General features: G+C 33.3%; 1 protein-coding gene across 10 annotated transcripts in view; it reads left to right on the forward strand.

The window, feature by feature from the left end:
* LRBA (LPS responsive beige-like anchor protein) overlaps positions 1-24,125 on the forward strand; it is a 635,991-nt gene that overhangs the window by 342,587 nt on the left and 269,279 nt on the right. For 7 of the 10 annotated variants that reach the window (XM_076010588.1, XM_076010587.1, XM_076010586.1 and 4 more), the window contains one exon: positions 23,094-23,254. In XM_076010588.1, coding sequence (XP_075866703.1) covers positions 23,094-23,254 — 161 coding nt within the window. The remainder of the gene's footprint in view (positions 1-23,093; positions 23,255-24,125) is intronic. The other 3 variants (XM_076010592.1, XM_076010591.1, XM_012783728.3) reach the window with 1 other exon arrangement.

A 24,125-nucleotide genomic window follows, 5' to 3' on the forward strand; every position in this document is an offset into this window, starting at 1 on the left:
CAGTTGCTGAGTAGCTTAGGAAAATAAAAAATGAATTTATAGCATTCAAACAAGTTCTTTGGGCTAATCCAGTTGTTTTTTATACTGGCTGTACATTAGAATCACATGAAAAGCTTTTGAAAAAAATATATTGGTATCAGGGTTTCACCCCAAGAGATACCGGTTGGGCATGAGTACTTTTAAATAGTTCCCAGGTAAATCTAATGCTCATATAAGATTGGGAATCACTTCGTTAAATCAATGGCCTTCTGTGAAGGCCAAGATAGTTTCTGATCAGTAGAGTAGGTTTTTAAGTTAGATCAAGATGCTGAGCATAGCTGCATATAGCATTTTACATGTAATTTTATATCACAATAATGGAGATTTTATGTTAGTGTCTAAAAATGTTATATTTTGGTCATTGGAAGTAAAATGTAATTCTGTCTACTTCCTGAAAATGCTTTGAAGATACAGCTTTATTTTATCAGTCACTTGTAGTCTAAAGCAATATTTGGCATCCCCACTGCCTCCACAGTGGTCACTTGTGTGATATGTGCCTATTGGTAACTTTGCTTTTAGCAGATCTCAAAAGGTGACTGTTGGGGAACAATGGCCCATATAGTTTGAAAATCTCTGTAAATTTTGACACATTGTGAATTTGATACAGCACTCCTTACCCACTGTTTCCTACTCCTTGTAACTATTCTAAAGCATTAACTTTGTACATTTTTTTCAATTCGTATCTTCTAAAATCCATTTTCTGGTATTTTCCTTAATTAAAAAGAGCTCTTAGAAATAAGTGATAAAAAGCCAAACAACCCAATTAAAATGAAATAGTGTTTCTTTTTGGAAATCACTGCAGGATCGTGTGTTTGAGGTTTTGTCTTCTTTCTTCATTATCTAAAAATTTATAATTAAAAAATATGATTCACAGGGCCGGGCGTGGTGGCTCACGCCTGTAATCCTAGCACTTTGGGAGGCCAAGGCGGGCGGATTGCTCAAGGTCAGGAGTTCGAAACCAGCCTGAGCGAGATCCCGTCTCTACCAAAAATAGAAATAAATTAATTGACCAACTAAAAATATATATATACAAAAAATTAGCCAGGCATGGTGGCGCATGCCTGTAGTCCCAGCTACTCGGGAGGCTGAGGCAGTAGGATCGCTGAGCCCCGGAGATTGAAGTTGCTGTGAGCCAGGCTGACGCCACGGCACTCACTCTAGCCTGGGCAACAAAGTGAGATTCTGTCTCAAAAAAAAAAAAAAAAATATGATTCACATTTAAGAAATTAATTTCAGTTGACAAAGTTTTATCATGTACAGCATGATGTTTTGAAATATGGATATGTTGTGAAATGGCTAAATCTAATTTCTTATCTTTTGTTTTGTTGAATTAACATTTATATATACATCAGTTGTATTAATATGTGTGGCTTATAAACATGTATAAACAATAGCATAAAATTCTGTTACTAATCAGTATTACAAACTTCTTGGCCAGAATTATGATAGAATATTTTTCTTCTCTTTGTATAAAAGTGTGAGTAACTTTAGGTTTGATATATTGTGCCTGTTCACCTGGTGACAAGGGAGAGAATAAGATTCTGATAGGAGAAAACAGAACTTACTGAGAGGAGAGAAGCAATTATGCCCTTCTAGGAGTGATAAGAAAAGTGAATAATAGTGTTTATGTGGATCTTTATTTGGTAATAAGGGATGTTAAGAGAGTGGAATACAACAAGCAAATTGTATGGAGAAGATTTTTCTCCATTGGAGTTGTTTTTTTTTTTTTTTTTTTTTTTTTTGAGACAGAGTCTCGCTTTGTTGCCCAGGCTAGAGTGAGTGCCATGGCGTCAGCCTGGCTCACAGCAACCTCAAACTCCTGGGCTCAAGCAATCCTGCTGCCTCAGCCTCCCGAGTAGCTGGGACTACAGGCATGCGCCACCATGCCCGGCTAATTTTTTCTATATATATTAGTTGGCCAATTAATTTCTTTCTATTTATAGTAGAGATGGGGTCTCGCTCTTGCTCAGGCTGGTTTTGAACTCCTGACCTTGAGCAATCCGCCCGCCTCGGCCTCCCAAGAGCTAGGATTACAGGCGTGAGCCACAGCGCCCGGCCTTTTGGAGTTGTTTTTAATAAAATTGATTGTTACACCCTCTTCTTTATCAAGGAGAAGTAATAATTGCTTTAAATAGTACAAATTGCCTAATAGGAAAAATAATTTAATTGGAAATTAGAAAATCTAAAGAAATCAAGTGATTTAACCTATTTAGTATGTAAAACATGATAGTATCTTTAAGATCTAGTGATTTCATTGTTTACTGGTGTATCACTTTATTAGAATCATATTATCAAGTTTCAAAAAAAAGTGATGAAGTTGAGTATTAACACAGTTTTTTGTACTCACAAATCATATAGGATTTAGGAAGAATTAGCAAAGAGCTCTGAAGTAAATAAAAATTAATAAGATGCATGATATAGTTAATAACCTTCCTTGTACTTGAATGGCTTGGTAATATCCAAATACATATATAATAATACAAAATAATGCTAGCTAATATTTAAAAATTTTGTGTCTATGCTCTGCTAAGTACTTCACTGAATTAGTTGAACTAAATGAACTGACTAATCATTTAGTTTTTATTACAATTTTGTTTAGCAAGTAATTTTTATCCCTAATTTAAAGATGAGATTCCAAGCCTTAGAGAAACAAAGTAGCTGTCTCAACATTGTTTAACTAGTAAGTGGTTCAGCCGAAATAAGAAAGATAAGATTCTCTAGTATATATAAGAATTTAGTGTATAATTGTTAATGCAACATACTGGTAGAACCTTATGAAAATTGTCAGTATTTAGCACATTTTTAAATGAGAAAAACTGCAAAATTTTTATTTTACCTTGTTAAATCTGATTTAGTATTGTCACAATAATTTTGAATACATAGGTATTTTAATATAAATAATGATTAGTATTTGCAATAGAAATATAAATAGGATTCCCAAGGTAGGAGACATTTTTCTCAGGTCAAGTTCAAATTGGCAAGATATGTTTTCTTTTCAGTTATGTAGGGTATTTAGAAATAACATTCTCATTGTAAAATACTCAATTATTATGTGAAAATCCCATTTACTACCTATCCCTATTTAGAAAGACTTCCAGTGGTGAGAGGTAAACAGGTTAATATATAGTCTTCTGGTTGCTTCCTCTGCATTTATAAACACATATAATTTTTTAAATAAATGGGGGTCATGCTCTATATAGTATATTACTTAGCTATTTACCTTTTCACTTATATTTAATTCTATTTCACATGTATCTACTCATTCTCTTTAACAGGTAAATAACATTTCATAGTATGAAAGTCCTATGGTTTATTTGAGCTTTTTCTGCTGGTGGACATTTAGCTTGTTTCTAATATTTCTTTATTATAGAGCTGCAGACCTGTCAGATTCATCTTTGTGAATATGTGTGAGCATTTCTGTAGAATACATACCTAGAAGTGAAATAGCTAAGGCAAAAGGTATTATTTGCAATAAAAATGTCATTAAATACTGTCAAAATATCCTGGGGAGGAGGAACAACATAGAACATACAGCTAGGAAAGGTTTATCAGTAATGGTCTTCTACCTGCAGTTGCTTCCTGTTCTTTCTGTGCATCAGTAGCTAGCTAGGGATCAGCACTTCTAACCCAAGAGTCCCTACCCTTTTTACCCAAAGTAGGCAATTCTGCCTGCTGCCCAGCAGAAATAAGGGGACGGGAGAGAGGATATCAGCCTAAAGATTGTCTTAGGTAACCATTGTGTCTACTTACTTACCTTTCACGTTTGTTGCCTTTAGACTGAACCTCCTCCAGTTTCCCCCAGAAGAGTACTCTTCTTCTGCATATGTTTGGAATTTTACCTGTCAGCTTTCTTTACCTACCAGCTTTCTGTCTTTTAGGAATTCTTCATAATTTCTGTTCTGTTGATTATATATTTACTTTCATGTGCTCAGTATACCATTTCAAGCCCATATTTTTAGCTCAAGTATTCAAAACAGACGATATCCCATTATAAAAGCAGGTATTGAGTTTTTAAAACTTATCTCACATCTCCCACAACTTAAATGTCCTAGCTCATGGCATTCAATAGAGTGAGGAAAAATGAACATGCTACTACCTGCTTTCCTGTATGCTAACAGAAGTCTAATTTCCCCTTAATTGTTCATCCACAGTGTGCCCTACAGTCTTGGTTGGCAAGGAGAAAGAATCTACTCAAGTGTTCTTGGTTTACATCTAGGGGAATTTATATGTGCTAGACCTCGTTTGCATTGATCTAAAGGGTGCCATATTTTCCTCAGTAATTGCTAAGACATAGCATAATTGTACATACAGATGTATTTTATTGCATTCTGTCCTCCTTACTCCCAAGAGAAATATATAATAAGGAAGTAAAAATTAGTTCCGTGCACTTCCTTAAACAGTATTCTTAGAGATTTCTGAGGAACTGGAAGTAATAAGATTTTAAACATACACATAGACAGGTGTATGGAATAAAACTAGGGGTGAAATATATTTTTTTAAAGTAGTATATCAAAATCATAGCATTTTGAAAGTGTTAGAGACTTAGAGATTATTAGATTCAGCTCATTTATCTTATTGAAAAGGAGACTAAGGCCCAAATAGGTTAAGTGGGTTTGCTCAGGATCCAACAGGTAATTAATTATAAAGTCAGAACTAGAATCTAGATATTGTTTCTCTCCATCTGGTACTGTTTTTCATATACGATCTTTTACCATACTATTAAATAGTGATATAATCAAGCTTTTTTTTTTTAAAGTATGTATGTAAACACAACATTATATAAAAATCTGTTGAGGAATAAAGAAAAAAGTTCTAAGAAGCCCACAGTGTTTTAGAATAGAAATTAGAAAGATTTGAAAAAATAGCTTTTAATACTAGAGGAGATCAGGTATAAAAAGAGCATGTGAATCACTATAAAAACATCTTTCAAAGCAGATGTTTGGAAACCACTTATGGCAGTAATTTCCGTTTTCATATGATTTTTTTTTAAGTTGCTTTTACTGAGAGTTCCTATTCTTAAAAACTCTTTTGCTTTCTTTATCCTTTATTTTATTGTATTTTTCCCCAAAGTAGGGAAAAAAGTTGGAGTGGAAGGAGCCAAAACATTAGAGGTTGCTGTTGAGAAATTTTATCTGACAACAAATTAATTTCCTTTAAAAGAAAGAAAAGAAAAATGTGTTTTTAAAAATATAATTTGTGTTACCTTTTTTATTTAACTCTGATGTAACTTTTTGGTACATCAATGAAAACCTAAATGTTTGTTTTTAATCTAGCCATTTAAATATATATATCAGTACAGTTTACCAAATTGCCTTTTACATAATGTCTACAATACATTTGTTTTAGTTAAATTACATTCAGTTAGAAATTGTGCACATTAATTGCACAACACAAGTTATCCAATTTTTGCTATATTGTGTAAAAATTAAGGCTTCTTTAAGAACTTCAGTCCATTTTTCTACCTTGATTTGGAGAACAAGATCATTTACCTTTGAGTATGTCAATTTCATTCGAGAGCTACAAAAGAATGATTAAAGTAAAGCACGTATTTATCATTTTGTTGGACTTTATTAATTGCATACTAGATGCTAGTCATTATGTGAGAAGCTTGTGATTCCTACGGAGGGGGGAAAAGATAGAATCTGCCCTCAATCTTATAGCCTAATTGTATTACAAATGTAGAAATAGTTAATTATGAGTCTACTTTTATAAACTTTAACAATAGAAATAATAAAATTTTATATGAATCTGTATAGTAACAACAAATACACTGATTACAACAGGTTTAAAAAACACAGAATATGAAATTCAAACAGAACCAAATATGTAGATATACCTTCTTGTGTTAAATTTATAAAAATATCTTACACTTAGGAATTAGTGTTTATAACAAATGTTCATTGTAAGATTCTGAAGACTCACTAAATGTTTTCTAAGTAATTTGGAGTTAAACAGGTGTTAAGCTTTGCTATACTTGATAAAAGTCTATTTCATTCCCCCAGAGAATGATTCAAATCTTCATGAAAGAAAAAAAGCCACATCAGCTTCCAATTGTCAAAATTCAGTTTTTAAAAACTCAAGTCTTTTTCCCAATGGGTTTCCAGATTGAAGAACATATGGACTCTATCTTCTGAGTAAAATACTTTCATTTTCCTTTTGAATTACTTTTAAGACTTCATCCTGATATGAGAAGTGTAAAATGAAACCATAAGGTATTTAAACATCATGTACCTCTTTGTGATTTTTTGTTTCTTTTTCAACTTGGATTGATAATAACCTTATAAAACTTAAAAATAATGCCTTCTCTTTTAAAATTTAATGTGTGTTTTCAGGCATGGCTGCATTTATTTTCTAAGAGATAAAATGTAGGGAGATATTTATTTATCTAAGAGATAAAATATATTCTTGGTGTTTATATCTCTCTAATATGATTATTTTATTTCTTTTAGTAGATTTGAAGTACATATTTAATTGTCTTTTGATTTAAACTGGTGGCAGCTTAGAATATATATCATGTTTGCTGTGAATTTACTACATAATTGAAATAACCCATATTTTTAACATTTCTATGACCAAAGAACATTTCTATGACCAAATGCTATATAGCAGATGAGGAAACCTACTTGTCATATTTGCAATAAAACTAATAAGCTGAATAGGACATAAATAGTTTATTGCTGTTCAAAGAGATTAGGACTGAAAAGATTGGTCTGTTATTGAGAGAATGCAACTAATTTCTTTCATATAAATTATTTTTAAACTTACTTGTTTATAGCTTTTAACTTTTTATAAAAAATTGCCACTTTTTTGAAGAGTAGGAGTTGAAAGCACTCTAACTGAAAGTGCTTAATTTTCCTGTTTCCTAGTAAAAACAAGGTTGAGGGAATCTCAGGAACCATTTCAGGATCTCAGGAACTCATTTCAACCATTTGGAACATTTTTGCATTTCTACATTTCATTTTTATTTTTGTTAGCTTACATAATCCTCATTGACTAAAAGATAACTTTTTCTTGTGGCAAGATCTTTTTTGGGATAGTCATTCAGATACACAGCAATGTAAGTGATATGAGAATAGGGTCTTTGTTTGCTGTGTGTGTGTGTGTGTGTGTGTGTGTGTGTGTGTGTGTGTGTGCGTGCTATATCCCTTGCCCAGCACGTATCACCAAACGAATGAAGCAGAATAATGAAAAGTAAACTTTTAATTACAGTAATTTGCAGAAGCTGACTCTATGGGTATAAAGGCAAGACTACAAACTATTCGAATCTTCTATCAGAGTATTTTACTGTGTTAGCATTCTTACATGATTAAGATGCAAGGTTTAACAGCTATAGCAAAGAACTAATAGAACAAAACAGATGTGTAGTCTGTATGGTAGAATGTGTAGTCTTCTACGGTAGAATGTATGAAAAGTCTGACGCAGACGTTAAGTTGTCTGAATTGATAGAGCTGTTCGTTATTGATTTGAAATGTCCAGAATTCTACTTTTCTTCAATTTATAGCCTTTCTTCTCAATCTGTATTAATGTTATCATGTAGGATTAAGTGTTAATAACATATTTGAGTCTTTGTGGAGTTGTCTTTGAAATAGTCCATATTTTAGTTATTGAAATTAATATAGATAGTAATGTTGCTTGTTAGAGCTCCAATCAATGAATTTGTTTCAGGAACCATTTTCTCTTAATCTTTCTTTTCCTATTCAATGTTGAATTGATGACGGGGAGTGGTAGCTCATACCTATAATCCTAGCACCCGGGGAGGCTGAGGCAGGAGGACCACTCCAGCTCAGGAGTTTAAGACCAGCCTGAGCAAGAGTGAGACCCTGTCTCTACAAAAAGTAGAAAAATTAGCTGGGTGTGGTGTCACGTGCTTGTAGTGCTAGGTACTTAGGAGGCTGAGGCAGGAGGATTGCTTCAGCCCAGGAGTTTGAGGTTACAGTGAGCTATGATGATGCCACTGCTCTCTAGCCAGGGTGATAGGAGTGAGACTCTGTCTCAAAACAAAAACAAAGTTGAATATTGATACTTTAATGTCAATATTTCAACTATAAGCCTTAGTTGACAAGCTTGCTAGTAAGATGCACTAAATTCCTTACCTCTTAAGATTAATGAACTGAACATGAATGGATCTTCAGAAGTCTTCAGCCTTTGTGATTTTGACTTTTCATCTTTTCAGATTATATTTGTCTATATCCAGGGTATTCTTCTGATGCGTCAAGGTCGCCTAGACTATGTTATGAAGTCTTATGCCATTTATATACTCATTTGATAGGACTATTTGAATTCATGTTTTTCCCCTAAATGTTTATAATGTATTATATCCAGTATAGAATATAAATTGATTCTTTACTACACTTGAATAACTTTGAAAGATTTATTCCTACTTGCTGAATTTCTCTTCTCTCATTCTTTCTTGAACTCACTTCACTCAGGCTTTTGTCCCACCATTCTACAGAAACTGTTATTTTCGGGGTCACAAGTGACATCAATATTGCTAAATCTATGCTCAACTTTTGTCTTATTTGACTTACTGGTACTTTTTGATACAGCTGAATACTGCTGCCTTTTTGAAACACTTTTTCATTTGGTTTCTGGGATACTATATTCTTTTGGTTTTCCTCTTACCACTGGCCTCTCATCTTTTCAACCTCTTTATTATTGGGGAGACTCAGGACTTGCTTTTTGGACTTCTCTTTTTATATTTTCTTCTCTGGCTCTACTCACTTCCTTGAAGTTCTAGGCCAGTCCACACTTATGTTACACAGACACTATCCATCGATGTCTCCCAAATTATGTATCCTTTGACCTCTACACTCATGTATTAAATTGTCTACTCAGTATCTCTGCTTGGATATCTATATTGGTGGGCAGGACAGCCTATTTTAATGGATAGATTCTAAAATCTCAGTCAGTTGCTGATCAAAATAGAACTTTGTTTATTTTTCATATAACTTATAAAATATGTTTCTGTTAGGTGATTTCCTCTATCTATGGCTCCATTATCTTTAGTTCTTGGCTTCCAATATTGCCACATTCACCTGCATCAGGATAGTCCAGGATGGGCAAAGACGGGCAAAGAGCATGATCATTGTATGTAGAAATGTTTTATTGGTCAGTTTGGGAGCATGGCTCAGTTACTTCTGCTTACATATCACTGTCTAGAGAGCTCAGTCATTGCACCACACTTAATTGCAAAAGAGATTGGGAAATCTGATATAGTTGTATGCCTAGGAAGAAGAGGAAAAGGGGTTTGGTGCTTAGTTAGCCCTTTTCTGCCACAGATTTCTAATAGGCACTTCAAATAAAACATATTTAAAACCAAAATTGCAGACCTTCTTTATCAAAACCTATTCTGCTCACATTCTCTTCCATCCTTGTGTCAGTTTTACTTTTCTATTTCCTCAGATCAAAGTCTTTGTAATATCATGGCCACCTTTCCCCTACACCCCATATATGATCTGTTAGCAAGTCCCTATGACTCACCCTTCAAAACAGGTCCAGAATTCACCAATTCACCCCAGAATACCACTTCCACTGCTACCACTTGTTCCCAGATATCTTCTTCTTTCTCCTGGATTATTGCAAAAGTCTACAAACTGGACTTAACTGTTTCTAACTTCACCCTCCCCATCCACAGCCATGTTCTTAAAACATAAGTCAAGTCATGTTACTTACATGCTTAAAATCTTCTAATGTCTTCTCCCACAGAAAATAGAAGCCAAATTCTTGTCATAACCTATGAAGAACTGGTCTTTATTTATTCTGTAACTCTTTATTCCATCCAAAATAGCCTCCTTCTGGCGCCATTGTTTCGCCAAAGTAGGTTTACCTCAGAGCCTTTACATTACTGTTTTTTCTGCCTAAAACTCTTTTCCGTACGATACCTGCATAACTGATATCTTCACCGCCTTTGTGTCTTTGCTCAAATATTACCTGTCCATAGAATCCTTTTCTATTCATCATATACATTTTCTATTCTTTTTTATTTTTCTCATGGTACTTACTGTCATCTGTGGCAGATATAGCCAACTGATCACCATAATTTCATGTATTCTTCCATAGTGTAGAGTTGTTGCTAAAAAACTTGGCTACCCAGCCAAGGATCACATTTCTCTTGTGAGGTTATGTGATGTGGTAAGACCAGTAGAATGTGAGTTTGGAACATGTATGTCATTTCTGGGCTCAGATGATACAGCATCTATTGGACATTTCCTGTGTTATTTTCTCATCTCTATTCTTAGCTTCAGCACTTTGTTCTTTCTACTTCAGTTTTAGCCCTATTTTGTTCCATGTAACTTTTAATTAACTTTATACATCACAAGCTTTGGACTGTGTTTTATTGTGAAAACACTGGCTTGTATCATTGAACTTTTGTTTCATGCCCTTATTCATTTATATTTATTGCCCACTTTGTATCACAGAGAATTGTAGGCAAATTTCAATAATATATTAATAGAGATGAATCAGAAAAATAGAATTTTAAAAATTAGAATTGATGGGAGGCCGAGGCGGGCGGATTGCTCAAGGTCAGGAGTTCAAAACCAGCCTGAGCAAGAGCGAGACCCCGTCTCTACTATAAATAGAAAGAAATTAATTGGCCAACTGATATATATATATAAAAAAAAAAAATTAGCCGGGCATGGTGGCGCATGCCTGTAGTCCCAGCTACCCGGGAGGCTGAGGCAGAAGGATCACTCAAGCCCAGGAGTTTGAGGTTGCTGTGAGCTAGGCTGACGCCACGGCACTCACTCTAGCCTGGGCAACAAAGCGAGACTCTGTCTCAAAAAAAAAAAAAAAAAAAAAATTAGAATTGAAAGCCTTCCCTCATTACATCTTGCTCAAATTATTCCAATAACCTTCTTGTGTCCTCATTTCAGATATTTCTTCCCTGTCTTTTAATTTTTATATTTTTCTGCAGTCACAATACCTGCTTAAAAGTCTTTGATAGCTTCCCATTGCTACAAGATAAAACCCAGGCTCCTTACCATGACATGGACAATGTTAGGAGCTCAGCTTAGCTGGGAGAGAGAGTTGAATTGTCAGGTGTAGGACTAGTCTATTAAAACAACAAGCAAAAAATGAAAGAGTAAGCGTTTAATCATTTATTGTGATGGTCAATGCTTTGACTCAATTTATGGGTTACTGTCTTCTAAGAAGCCTTTGGATCATGCCCTTCCAGTGTGTTCTTGGGCACCTTTTGCATGCATTGTACTTGTCTGTTTATATATCTTTTTCTCTAATTAGATTGAGTTCCTTGAGAATAATGACTCTTTATCACCAAATAACTCTGAATCTCTAGTGCCTGGCACAGGTCTTTGTGTGTTGTCAGTGCTCAATAAGTATTTGTTGATTAAATGAATAAGCAAGTGAATGAGTGAAATATAACCTTATTAGTTTCTCATCACTGGTCTTTTATGATAGGGTCTGAATTACCTTTCATATCTCATTTTCTACTGGACCAACTGAAAAAAGACTGTAAAAGTCTACAAACTGGATTTATAGAATCAATTTTCTGGCCTCTACACTTATTCTATCTAAAAAACCTACAACACCATTTTCTTCTTTATCAATTTGAAATTGATCCCTCTTTAAGGATCTTTCTCAAAAATTCTTGCTCCTTAAAGCATCTCTTGATCCCTTTAAAACAGTTGTGATCACTCCTTTCGTTGAATTTTCATACATCTGGATTTTTATTTTTCTTATGGCATGGATTTTATGCCATATATAAGTTTTTTGCTTGCTTATTTTATCCCATTTATTAGATTTTAAGTGCCTTGAGAATTAGAGACTATTTTCCTCATATGAGTGTTTCTCATAGTACTTTGACCAATGCTTTCCAAATAGTAGCAGGTACTCAGAAAATATTTGTAAATGAATATAATTAAGCCAAAGCAGAATTGGTCATTGAGAACCAGAAAAAATGAAATATAGCAAAGGAAGAGAGGAAAATAAATCACTTCAGAATGTGAATAATTGCTTCAAAATTGAAAGTACTAGAAGGTTTCTAGGAGATGACAGCAACTATTCAGAGAACTGGCTTCCAACTGTCTTAAAAACCTACAAGTGTAACATAATAAGCCTGTTTTCCCTTGTGGATAAGGAGCACATACTTTTTGCTAATGCTTTAATTTATCTGGGTTGCAAAGCACAGTATATATTTTTTCTTTTATGCTAGTTAAAATCAGTTATTTGCTCTCAGTATTTTCCTAAAGTTTTGAATTAAAGGCAGGAAGTGTTGGATTATGCTGTGTTGTTGCTTCGTGTAAGCCTTTAAAAATTATTTAAAGATAAAAATATCATACTATGGAAGGTGACATTTCTTTGCTTTTTATTTCTTTCTTTATACTATCTTTATTAATACTATCTCTTTATTAATAGTACCTTAAGTACAACAACAAAAATTGTGGTATAGTGCCTTAGTTTGAAGAAAATGAAGATTCTTAAAAAAGAGATTCAAATTGCCAAAGCAGTGGTTCTTGGATATGAGATTGCTTCATGTATGTGCATATAAAGCATGTAGTTCTTCCAAATTTGGTGTGATGGGGTTACAAAGATATTCACTGAATATTAATATTTAATAGCTTCCAGGCTACTTAATTACAAATGCTAACCTGCACTACACAGTACAGTGTTTACCTTGGTTTTACTTATCCATTGAAAAGAAACAGAGCCTTGTAACCCCTTTCTCCTAGTTTAATAGCTTTGTTATTTTAATTTGGGGTGATGCTAATGCTAGAAGAATTATTAATAATTTTGTAATTATTCTTTATTGACATGTGTGCTGATAGTTTTTCATATAATTTATGAAAAAGTTTTTAGTCTCATTTAATATAAAAGCAATATTGGCTGGGAATGGTAGCTCATGCCTGTAATCGTAGGACTTTGGGAGGCCAGGGTGGGAGGATCACTTGAGGCCAGGAATTTGAGACTGGCCTGAACAACATAGTGAGTCCCAGTCTATACATATATACATACGTTCTTAAGTAAATAAATAAGCAAGCTGGGCATGGTTGCACACACCTGTAGTCCCAGCTACTCTGGAGGCTAAGGCAGGAGGATCACTTGAGCCCAGAAGTTTGAGGTTGCAGTGAGCTATGATGATGCCACTGCACTCTAGCCAGGGTGGCAGCAAGACTCTTGTCTCCAAAAAATTAATTAAGTAAATAAATAAAAGAGATTTTTAAACTCATACCAATACAATAAACTGTCATAATTAGTATATTAATGAGCCTAATATGAACATCTTAGCCAAAGTAGCATAGAAAGATTTTGATAAGAGAAGGTCCTAGATGGGGCATGTAGCTCTGTTTCTTGGTAGCTAGATCACTCGACTTCTGAGCCTTTATTTTCGCCTGTTAAATAGGAGTTATATCCCTAATTTATAGGATTGTTTTGAGAATTAAATGAGATCACATGTAGAATACTTGGTACTGTGTCTGATACATTATGAGCAATCAGTAAATTTTAGTTCCTATTGTCTTTCCAGTAGCATAATGTAATATACTTCTCCAAAGAGTGAGGTCCTGTCTCCCTAACGCTTCAGGTGGTTCTTTGCATATACATCGTGCAGCCCCATGATTACTTACTACAAACTTCTCTCTATCCCAATCTCCTGGCCAGTGATCCTATAGCTTGAAGAAGAAGAAAGTCTTTAAGTATAGTATAAGCCTCCATTCTTTCATTGTAGTATATTTTAGTACAAGTTGAAAACTGTGGGTTTATGACCCTTACTCATCCCAGACATTTCATTAGCCTACTCATTTTCATTAACTTTCCTTCATTTGGTCTGCTAACCAAATCAGTCTTAAATCTTGAATGAATCTAGTCAACTAGATTAGTCAGCTCTTTTTATTCCTGCTCCTAGGTTACTGAGTATGGCTAGAGTAGGGGTATAGGGGAATGACACAGTTGTGTAGATTAAAGCCACACTGGATACTGCATGAATGGTTTATAATCTCAGCTGGACCTTCATAAGTCTTTAGTCATTCTTAAACTTTTCCTTATTCAGCTTTCTTTCACATTCCCCAAAGCAACTCTTCTAAATTTTACCCCACTATTCCATTTATTAGTAAAAAATCTGCTATTTAATAGAGAAAACAGAAACAATCAGGGCAAAATCAGGTTTTTGGTTTTTCTTCTATTCAGCTGAAATTCAGTTATTAAAATACAGAGCCTTATATCCTTTAATTTTGTCACAGAGAAAGAGGTAACCTTGTTTACTTCCAAGTTCATCATGTTATGGTTTTCACAGGATCATACCTCTTCTGCCTTTCTAAAACCCTGGTCCCACCATCTCCCCACTCTCCCAATGCCATCTTCAGTCTCTTATGTTTCTTTGGACTTCATCTTTTCCATCTGCACACATGCTTAAGTCTATTCTTTACCATCTTTAAACTACCAATTTATCTCCCTAATTCCTTTAATGGTCAAATTTTTTAAAAAGAAGTAATTATTAAACATTTCCACCAAAGCATTAGCATGTTATTGTCTGCCTTTCCTACCAGCAACTGTAATCAGACTCCTCACAGCATCACCAGTAAGCCGTGTATCTGTTAGATGGTTTCAAAGGCAAGTAATATTATAGAAAACCTTGCATCAAGTGATATTCTTAACTTTACTAAACCGTGAAGAAATTTATCTCTCAGAAGAAGTACAGATGTATATAAGGTATGGAAGCAGATTTCTGGCTCCATTTTTCTGCAATTCTTTCAGTTCTTTGTCCCTTGATGTATAAACTATTTTCCCCATCTGGCTTTCTTTATAGATGTTATGGCTGCAGCAACTGGGTTTATGTGTTTCATTGTTCCAGACCATCAGGAAAAAGAGAAAACTCTTGTCCCAACCACTGAATAAATGTTTTCCATTGCATATTGGTGCATAATGTTTGCCAATCAAAATTTATGTGATGGTTCTCTTAAAGCTGGATTCCTGAACCAAGCACTGGCAAGAATGACAAGGTTTATCATTTTGGGCTTAGAGTTAGGTTTTCACGGGTCACAGATACATAAAAAAGTGATAGATATCCAAACAAAATTGTCATTCAGTTGTTAGGAAAGAGAGTAGGAAAATGAATCTTAGATAGATAACCAAGTGAATACTTCAGTTTTCTAATTGTAAAACCCAAGGTCACCCTAAAATGGAAATAATTCAAACGTCTATCAACTTATAAATGGATAAACAAAATGTGGCATATCTGTACAATGAAATGTTAGTTGGCAATAAAAAGTAGTGATATATGTGCTACAACATGGATGATCCTCAAAAGCATCATCTTAAGTGTAATAACCGAGTCATAAAATTCTGTATACTGTATGATTCTATTTATATAAAATGTCCAGAATAGGTAAATATGTAGAGAAAATAAGTTAATCATTGCCAGGGACGGGAAGGAAGAGAGAATGGGGTGTGACTGGCAATGGGTATGGAATTTCTTTTGGGGCTGATAAAAATGTTCTAAAATTAGATTATGGTAATAATTGTACAACTCTGTAAATATACTAAAAACCATTGCATTGTACACTTTAAACAAGTGAAATGATATTTAAGTTATATATCATAGAGCTGTTAAAAACAAAAATACAAACAAAGGCTTCTCTTCATTCTTCATCTGTATGGACATATTTAAGCAGAATTAAATAGTGGTACCCACTCAGTGCTCTGAATAGTCTTTGATCATTTGTCTTTTTTGGCACCATTCTAGTTTGGTACTCCTATTATCTTACTGATTGTAAGGAACTGTTACTTTTCTGTTTCTTCTTACTGATCCTTTTCTCTTCTATAATTTGTTAAATATTGGCATTTCCCAGATTTCATCCCCAACTTTCTCTTGTCCTTTTAATATACTTTTATCTGGGTCCCACTCAATACTTGGCTTATAATAAACTCAGTAAATTTTTGTTAGATGAATGTCTAAATCCACTGACTTCCAAGGCTGATCGATCTCCCAATTTTATGTCTCTAACTCTTTCAAGTTTTAAAATTATATTACTTACCTAGTAAGAGTACCTGCTTTGACACTTTTAGGCATCCAGGACATGATTAGTCTTTCCAGCCACAGCTGTTTAATCTGCATTCATTTTAATTAAATAGCATCTTTATTTTCTCACTTCCCCTTTGTTACAACCCTCAATTTTATTCTAATTATTTCCTTTTTCCTTACTTCCCATATTGACTATCTCGTGAATTCTCATGTATTCTACTTCAAATATGTCTCTCAAATCTTCATTTCTAGGCCTCATCCTCACTGTCTTAATCCAGGCCTCTTTTATATTGCTACCATGTCGCATACAAGGCTGATCCTTTATTGTGAAAGCTTGATGTTGTCTCTGTTAACACTGATGTTAAGGTAGCTACTTTAGTTTACTGTACAAGGCCTTTTGAAATCTGATTCTAAACTTATATTTTCTGCCTCAATTTTTGTCATCTTGAGAGTGCCTTGCTGTGATATTTTTTACCTGAACTTAACTTAGGTAAAAGTCCTCTTTTATGTCTTCTTGCCTTCATTCATGCTATTTCTTCAACTTGTAATGCCATTTCCATTTTGTCCAGCATGTTCCCATTTATCATTTAAGTTTCTGTTTAAAATTCATCTGTTCACTTTTTAATTAATTATTTAGTAAGCGGCTGCTTTGAAACAGTTACTCTGCTTGGTCAGTGAGTTAGATAGACACAAACCCCTTGTCTTCATGGAACTTACAAATGGATACTCCTTGATGAAATCCTTAATCCTCCCAGGCAGCTGTAATAGTAGCCAATAAGATATTTGAAAGGAAATGTCATGTAGTGAAAAACTCATTGGCTTAGAAGTCAACAGATTATTTACCAGTGGGTAAGACTTAGTTTCCTCATCTTTAAAATGAGAATAACAGTATTTAATCATGGCAGGGTTGTTGATTCTTGGTGATAATGGCAAAAAAGAGCACAGTGTCTAGCCTAAAGCAATAAATGTTATCTATTTTAGTTGTATTATTTTTTGTATCTATTTAGTTGTATTATTTTTTATGTTTAATAATTTCCTGGTCCCCATTGTACCATAAAAGAATTCAAAGCAAAGCCTGACATAATTCATTTGTATGTACTATGCTGTACATAGTTGACACTCAACAGATGTTTGATTAATTTTTTTTAAATTAGATTTTTGGGGAAAATTTATCAGATTTGTCTACATAGTGAAGCTCCTCAAATGAGTTTTAAGGTTTCTTGTATCCGATAACATCATTTGTTTTAATGGTTTTTTTTCTCGGTGTCTTTTGTTAGAGTTTTAACTGGTAGTATAATTAATACTAGATTTAGATGTTCTCATAACTACTAGCTCTGTGGTAAAAATGCTAAGTGAAAAAAGAAGTGCTCAACAGACTAATGGCACCCAGGAAAAGCTTGGAATCATTACTTGAATAATTGACTTGGTTGCAAAATAATATTTTTGTAAAATGTCCTAACTAATAATTAAATGTAGGTGAGTATCTAGGTGGCTCTAAAAAGCAAATAGAGACATGCACTGAATAGTAACATGCAGAAATTCAGAACTATATAAAATATAATTTTACATTATTAAATAAAATATACCATACTCTAGTGTCTCAATACAATGTAAATCCCCACGTCAGACCTCAAGAGAGAATTCTGCTTTAGAATATGTCTCCTCTGCTGGAATACATACAATTGAAAGAGTTTGTTTTTTGTTTTGTTTTTCTTTGTTCTATTCATTAAAACAACATAATGCATAGATCACTTGCACTTAATTTGTTATTAGCACTTGGCAAACAAAAGTTTTAGTTAATATTCTTTCTGTCTACATGAAAGCATCATAGATTTGAGTTTGTGAGATAAAGCATTCTCTTATATTGTATAATACCCTATAGTACCTTAACATTATTTCACCAAGATTTATACAGAAAGTGAAACTCTTCTAGAACTTAAGCACTTTTGTCTTCAAGCTGATAGTGCACTGAAACTGTTTACTGCTTTTTAAGGGTTACCATTTATTTAAATTATAACTAATGACTACCATGAATTTTTAATCTAAAAATATAGAAATAGAAGCTAACCAAATATAAGAGTTAAAAAAGTAATATAAAAATTTAAGAACAAATATGAAGTTCTAAAATTTTCTAGGATTTAGAACTTTAGCTAGAAGAATTTATTACTGACTTCTTTTAAGGTCATCAAGATATATCAAGTATTATCACAAGAAAGTAAGATGGAATATGGCAAACTTTTCTAATATTGTTTTGACAGTTTTTCTTTTTAAAATGAACATTATTTTATTGACATATTCAAGTTACATTAAAATGGCACTAAAACTAGTGAGATGATAGACATGCATACATCTGACTCATTTGATAATAGGTACCAATTCACTTAGGTTATGGAATAATTGAGATACTTACATAGCTACTCCTGATTTCAGTAGTTAGCATTGTTTTGGAAACTACTATAATTTAATAAAACAATATCCAGAAAATAGTACTTTAATAAAGCAATGTGAACTTAATGACATCAGTGAAGTAAATGTTAATATTTCTCTTAAGTATTTGATTATTTTATTTTGTCTTCCTCTTCCAACTGATTCTCATTTGGTTCATTCTTATTTATTTGTTTTACCTGATCAAATCACTAATCATAATGAGCCTACAAAGGGAATAATAGCCTACCTATTGATGCTTGAGTTGTATTTCCTTCAATCAAGTTCTGTTCTTATAGACAATAAAATATATATTCTATATATTAGAATGGCATTATTTTACATTCTTTTATGTAGATTGTAGTGATGTATTAAAGGTATTGTAGTCAAACATAAATGTGAAGGTTATTTATTTATGTATGTATGTATGTATGTATGTATGTATGTATGTATGTATGTATGTATGTAGAGACAGTGCCTCACTTTGTTGTCCAGGCTAGAGTGAGTGCCGTGGCATCAGCCTAGCTCACAAGAAACCTCAATCTCTTGGGCTCAAGCGATCCTACTGCCTCAGCCTTCCAAGTAGCTGGGACTACAGGCATGTGCCATTATGCCTGGCTAATTTTTTCTATATATATTAGTTGGCCAACTAATTTCTTTCTATTTATAGTAGAGACAGGGTCTCGCTCTTGCTCAGGCTAGTTTCGAACTCCTGACCTCCATCAATCCGCCCGCCTCGGCCTCCCAGAATGGTAGGATTACAGGCGTGAGCCACCACGCCCGGCCTAATGTGAAGGTTTCTTAAAAAGTAGAAAGATAGATGACTTAATACTTATAAAAGTCCATTATATCTACATTGTAATTATAAGCTTTTGTATTATTAGCATCATATTTCAAGCTTTGAAATTAGGCCAAAGAATGGAAAAACAGAAAGCAAAGCTGGAACATTTAATTTTAGTGCCATCCATAACTTTTAAAGACACGTGTGTCTCCCTAGTCAAAGATTTTAGTACTTGGAGATTGTTGTAAGTGGGGACCTAAGTACAGCATATGTCTTCTGAAAGAAACTGTAAATATTCCAGATCTTCTAGAACCTAGGCTCACATCCCTACTTTAAATACTTTTGAGGATCTTGGTGGAAATAGATAATAGGTGAAGTTTGTGAAAGTGGTATCATGCAGTATTAATATAATTGTTTTGGATGATACAGATATATAAAGTATAAGTTTATAGTAATCTAGATATGCATTTCTAAGGTCTCAGAATAAGTGATTTCTTATGTTATCCATGCTTGTATTTGGTCAACAATCTATTTCTGAATATATTTCTTTCTAATTTTTCTGGCCATACCATGGTGATAACTATAAAAATGTTTAAAAACCTATTTAGTTCATTCATAACCCTATGGGATAAGAGTTGGATCAGTATACTAAATTTGTCATTTTTTAATCCTTTTTCCCCTAGAAGGGACTTTTGGGGCAGGGAGGAGAGAGCAGGGAAGAGTACCTCTTAAATTAGAGTGAAATCTTAAATGGATGATCAAAACTTACAGTAAGTTGATGACCAAAACTTGACATTCTCTTTACAGATGTTGTTCTAAAATGACCAAGAGTGCCTCATTGTTTTTTGGTAATTGAGCTTTATACTGAGAGTACATGTTGTTGGAGGAAGCAGAGTTAGGGAGACAAAAAAGTGAGTGTAACTTTTCTCCAAAGAACATGCATTACTCTCACAATCAGAAATTGGATGATAAATGCTATTTTTTCAAATGAGACTAATGGCAGCTGTTTGATTATTAGTAAATTCCTTGAGGGCTTTGTATCCTCCATCACCTGGAGCAGTGCTTTATATGGAGAGGCTGTCAAAAAAAAAAAAAGCATTGCTATTGTTGGGCTATTTAAGTGATTTTTATAATCCTTTCTAGATATGTGATCTGAAAATTGATATTGCTTTGTCTTTAGATTATTTTTAATTGTAATAGGATTGTGTGAGAAGATAGTCTTTAAGTGATAGAGCTTCAGGAAATTGTAAATATTATGGTGAGGTATGGAGTTCTTCATTCTGTTCAGATCATGTCTAAGGATTTTTTTAAATTTTTGGTAGAAAATTTATATTTGAAGACAGAATATTCATTTGGTAGCATAAATGAGGCTTATCTTTTAAAATGTTCTATTATGTAAACAAATTCTTAGTTCCTGATGTATTGGTATTTTGTTTCAGCTAAATGTCACCATTTTGACCATTTTTTGTTAGTGTCAAAGAATACAAAAATAAATATTATAGTTCTGTTTCCTCCTAATTTTGGTTATTAGTCTTTATAGATATTATCTTTAAGTTACTTAATAATTTGTGAATGATTTTTATAATTCTTCTGATTTTTCTGCTGTGTGATAAAAATTATTGTGTTACATGCTGTGTAAGAGCCATTGGATTTGACTTCACTATTGTGCATTATAGTAGAATCGATTGTTGCCTAATTTAGTAATAATTTTATCATAACAGCTTAACATCTTTTATAATTTTAATTGTTATCAAGAAGAATGACATCATTTAATTTAACTCAAAATGTAGAAGGATGGATGAATGACAAATTAATAATTTACCACCTTTGCATAATATTCAAGCATAGAGTATTAGAAGGATTGATGGCAGAAAAGGTTAACAAATTTGAGCAGCTTTCATTAGCTTTACATCGTCATATGTTTGTGGTGCTGACTGAAATAGGCTTTGTAGGAGATCTCAGTCTAGGGAACTAATTACTTGTGCCGATTGCCGCACTGATGAATAGACCCTCATTGTATCATTCCCCTGAAGACGAGGAGCAGCCTGTGATTCACTACTGCATCCTGGCTGATATTTGATAATAATTTTAACAGATAAATGTAGGTAGGCAGAATGATGAAGTGCCTATCTAAGCTCCATGACTATCAAAGCCATACACATAGCCATCTGTGTACTGCCTTTTTCCTTCTCACCTAAGGAGATTTTCATTTTATTAATTAAGTTCAAACAACTGTTTTCTTTTGCTTGTATGTATATTCTGTAGGTATTTATTATTTATTTTTAATGATATCATAGTATTTTCCTTTAATATTTAGAATGAATAATAAAGAAAAATAGAATTAAAGAGCTTTTTAATTTTTTTGAGAACTACAATTCTTACACTTTTTTTTATTCCATTTTGATTATACTATGTCTTTCTTCTGACTGAAATCAACAAAGGAAATGTTTGTTGTGCTTATTGTCTCTTCAGCATTTTCAGAAAAGAGCATGAGGTTCCTACCGTTTTAAATAATATTCTGGTTGTTGCCTATGTTTTTATTAATCTGAGATATTTTTAATTGATAAAAATACTTATTTACAAACTTACTTTGAAGTTTTACAAGGTAACATCTTTAAAACATCAAAATAAGGTAACTTTTACTTGGGTATTTTGGGACTGTCAGTTGTCCCAGACTACTAATTTGTCAAACCTGACAGGTAAAATTTTATTAGCTCATGAAATACAAGTAAGATTTTATTTTGTATTAGTCATTCTTGCAGGAGTTTTGATTATGAATAAATTTTTTATTTCATTGTTGAAACTTACAGGTGTTCATGCTGTGTATCTTCAGTGAATAAATATATTCTGCAGAGATGTTTTCTTTCTGTAACTGAAAAAACTTTATATTAGTATTTTCCTTATAAAATATTTTCTAGCATGCTAGATCATGATTAGTTAACGAAAGTTGACATTTGTATATTACCATATAAAAGGTATACGTAATTGAAGAAAATATAGAACTTGAATTGAGTGAACCTTTTTTAAAAAAATACATTTCCAAAAGTATGCTTTCGATATAGCAATTATTACACATCATATAGCATGTAGTTTTTAATTAAATATAAAAACAGACTACATAAAACAGAAATCCAATCTGATTTGCTTGAAAATAGATTGCTATTTCACTCTACAGGAATGGTTTATTTAAAAACAGTAAATGGAAAAGAAATGCATTTTCTTGTGTTGTTCTAAGCCTCAGGGGCTAAATGTAATGAATATTTTAAGAGATTATTTTAATTAAATTCCTGCACATCTAAACAGAGTAATATTTTATTATCACATACATAACCATGTAACCGAGATATTCATTAAAGTTAACACTTTCTGGACCAAGAATTCATGGTATGATTTACTGACCTTGTGCAAAAAGGCACAAATTAGGAAGAAAAATGAAGGGGGACAGACTTTGATTAATATAGGTAATGCTATACCATATTTATAATAGCCTTTTCCCTATTCTGGTTTATAAATGCAGCCACAGAGAAAGGTGCCCTGCTGAGGCTGAAATGAGGCTGAAATCAGAGCACATGCCACTAGAGTGTGGGGAAACTGATCACACTGTCAGCAATTCATTTCAAAATGATGTATTTAGTGCTCATTTCACCTTCCAAGAAAAGGAAAAGGAGTTCCTTAGACTAGAAGGTGATATTGTTATTTTCAAGGACATACCTAAGTTAAAGATTGCAGAAGGGGAGTGTGAGATGGAGGGAGAATTAGGAGGAAGGAGAGGGAAAAAAGGCAGAGCAAACAAGGAGAGCTTTATGCAGAAATTCAGTGCTACCACGCTGTTTGATAATTGCTAACATATGTGGCTTCTCTGTTTCATTGTAGTCGTCCTCGTGAGTTCTGGCGCCTTGACTACTGGGAAGATGACTTGCGGCGCCGGCGACGATTTGTGCGTAACCCTCTAGGATCCACACATCCTGAAGCGACACTAAAAACAGCCGTGGAACATGGTCAGTGTATAAACCACTCCTTGCCAATAGCAGCAGGTACAGTACTTGGTAATGAAGAGCATAACTTCATTATTACAAGGCACTGTAAAATGGTCCCACACCACATTTCACAGTTATTCACCCCAGAAAGAGAAGTTAAATATTTTATAGTTAGTAGAGGGTCTTATTAAATTATTGTGACAAATATATTTATTTATTATGTTACACATGCAAAACTTATTTAACATAGACCCTTTGTTTCAAAATACAAGGATTAAATATTTCTTCTTTTAAATGACACATTCTGCTTTGAATAAATTAATCCAGGAAGCCTGCCTTAAATCCATTAATATCAGAAAGACAGCATTACAAACCAAATAGGTTTCTAGGTTCTGTTGTGTGTACATGGTTTTCCCCCAACCATGGTATTTTAGTATGAGATTATGAAGTGAAAAATATGGTAATAAATGTCCAAGTGCCTAGATATTTTCTAAGCCTTGATTTGTAGATGGTTGTGATAGATGGCTCATGGAAAAAGAATAGACATTATTTTCACATATTCCTATTCTGCATCATCTTGTTATAGGAGCTTAACAAAACATTTTTCTTTTTTTATTATAATGCATATGACTATGATTCAGTTTAGTTAGAAATCTGATAAGTAAATTGGAAAAACTGAAAAGGTCCTTTGGATTTGATGATTTGTTCATATAGTTTCACTTATAATTTTATGATTTTTGAAAGCCAATTAAGACATATTGATTAAGGGGGAATTGCCTCTCCCCACATTAAAATTATTTTAATCTTATAAAATATAGATTGGTCTTTTAATAAGGTGAAAAATAGGTTTAATTTCCATTTTTCAGGGTATTAGTTTAATATGCAGAAGCTTATAGTTAAATGGGAATATGTAGTATACAAAATAAGT

Source organism: Microcebus murinus, chromosome 15 (assembly GCF_040939455.1).
Source record: "Microcebus murinus isolate Inina chromosome 15, M.murinus_Inina_mat1.0, whole genome shotgun sequence".
In the NCBI taxonomy this organism is placed as follows: domain Eukaryota; kingdom Metazoa; phylum Chordata; class Mammalia; order Primates; family Cheirogaleidae; genus Microcebus; species Microcebus murinus.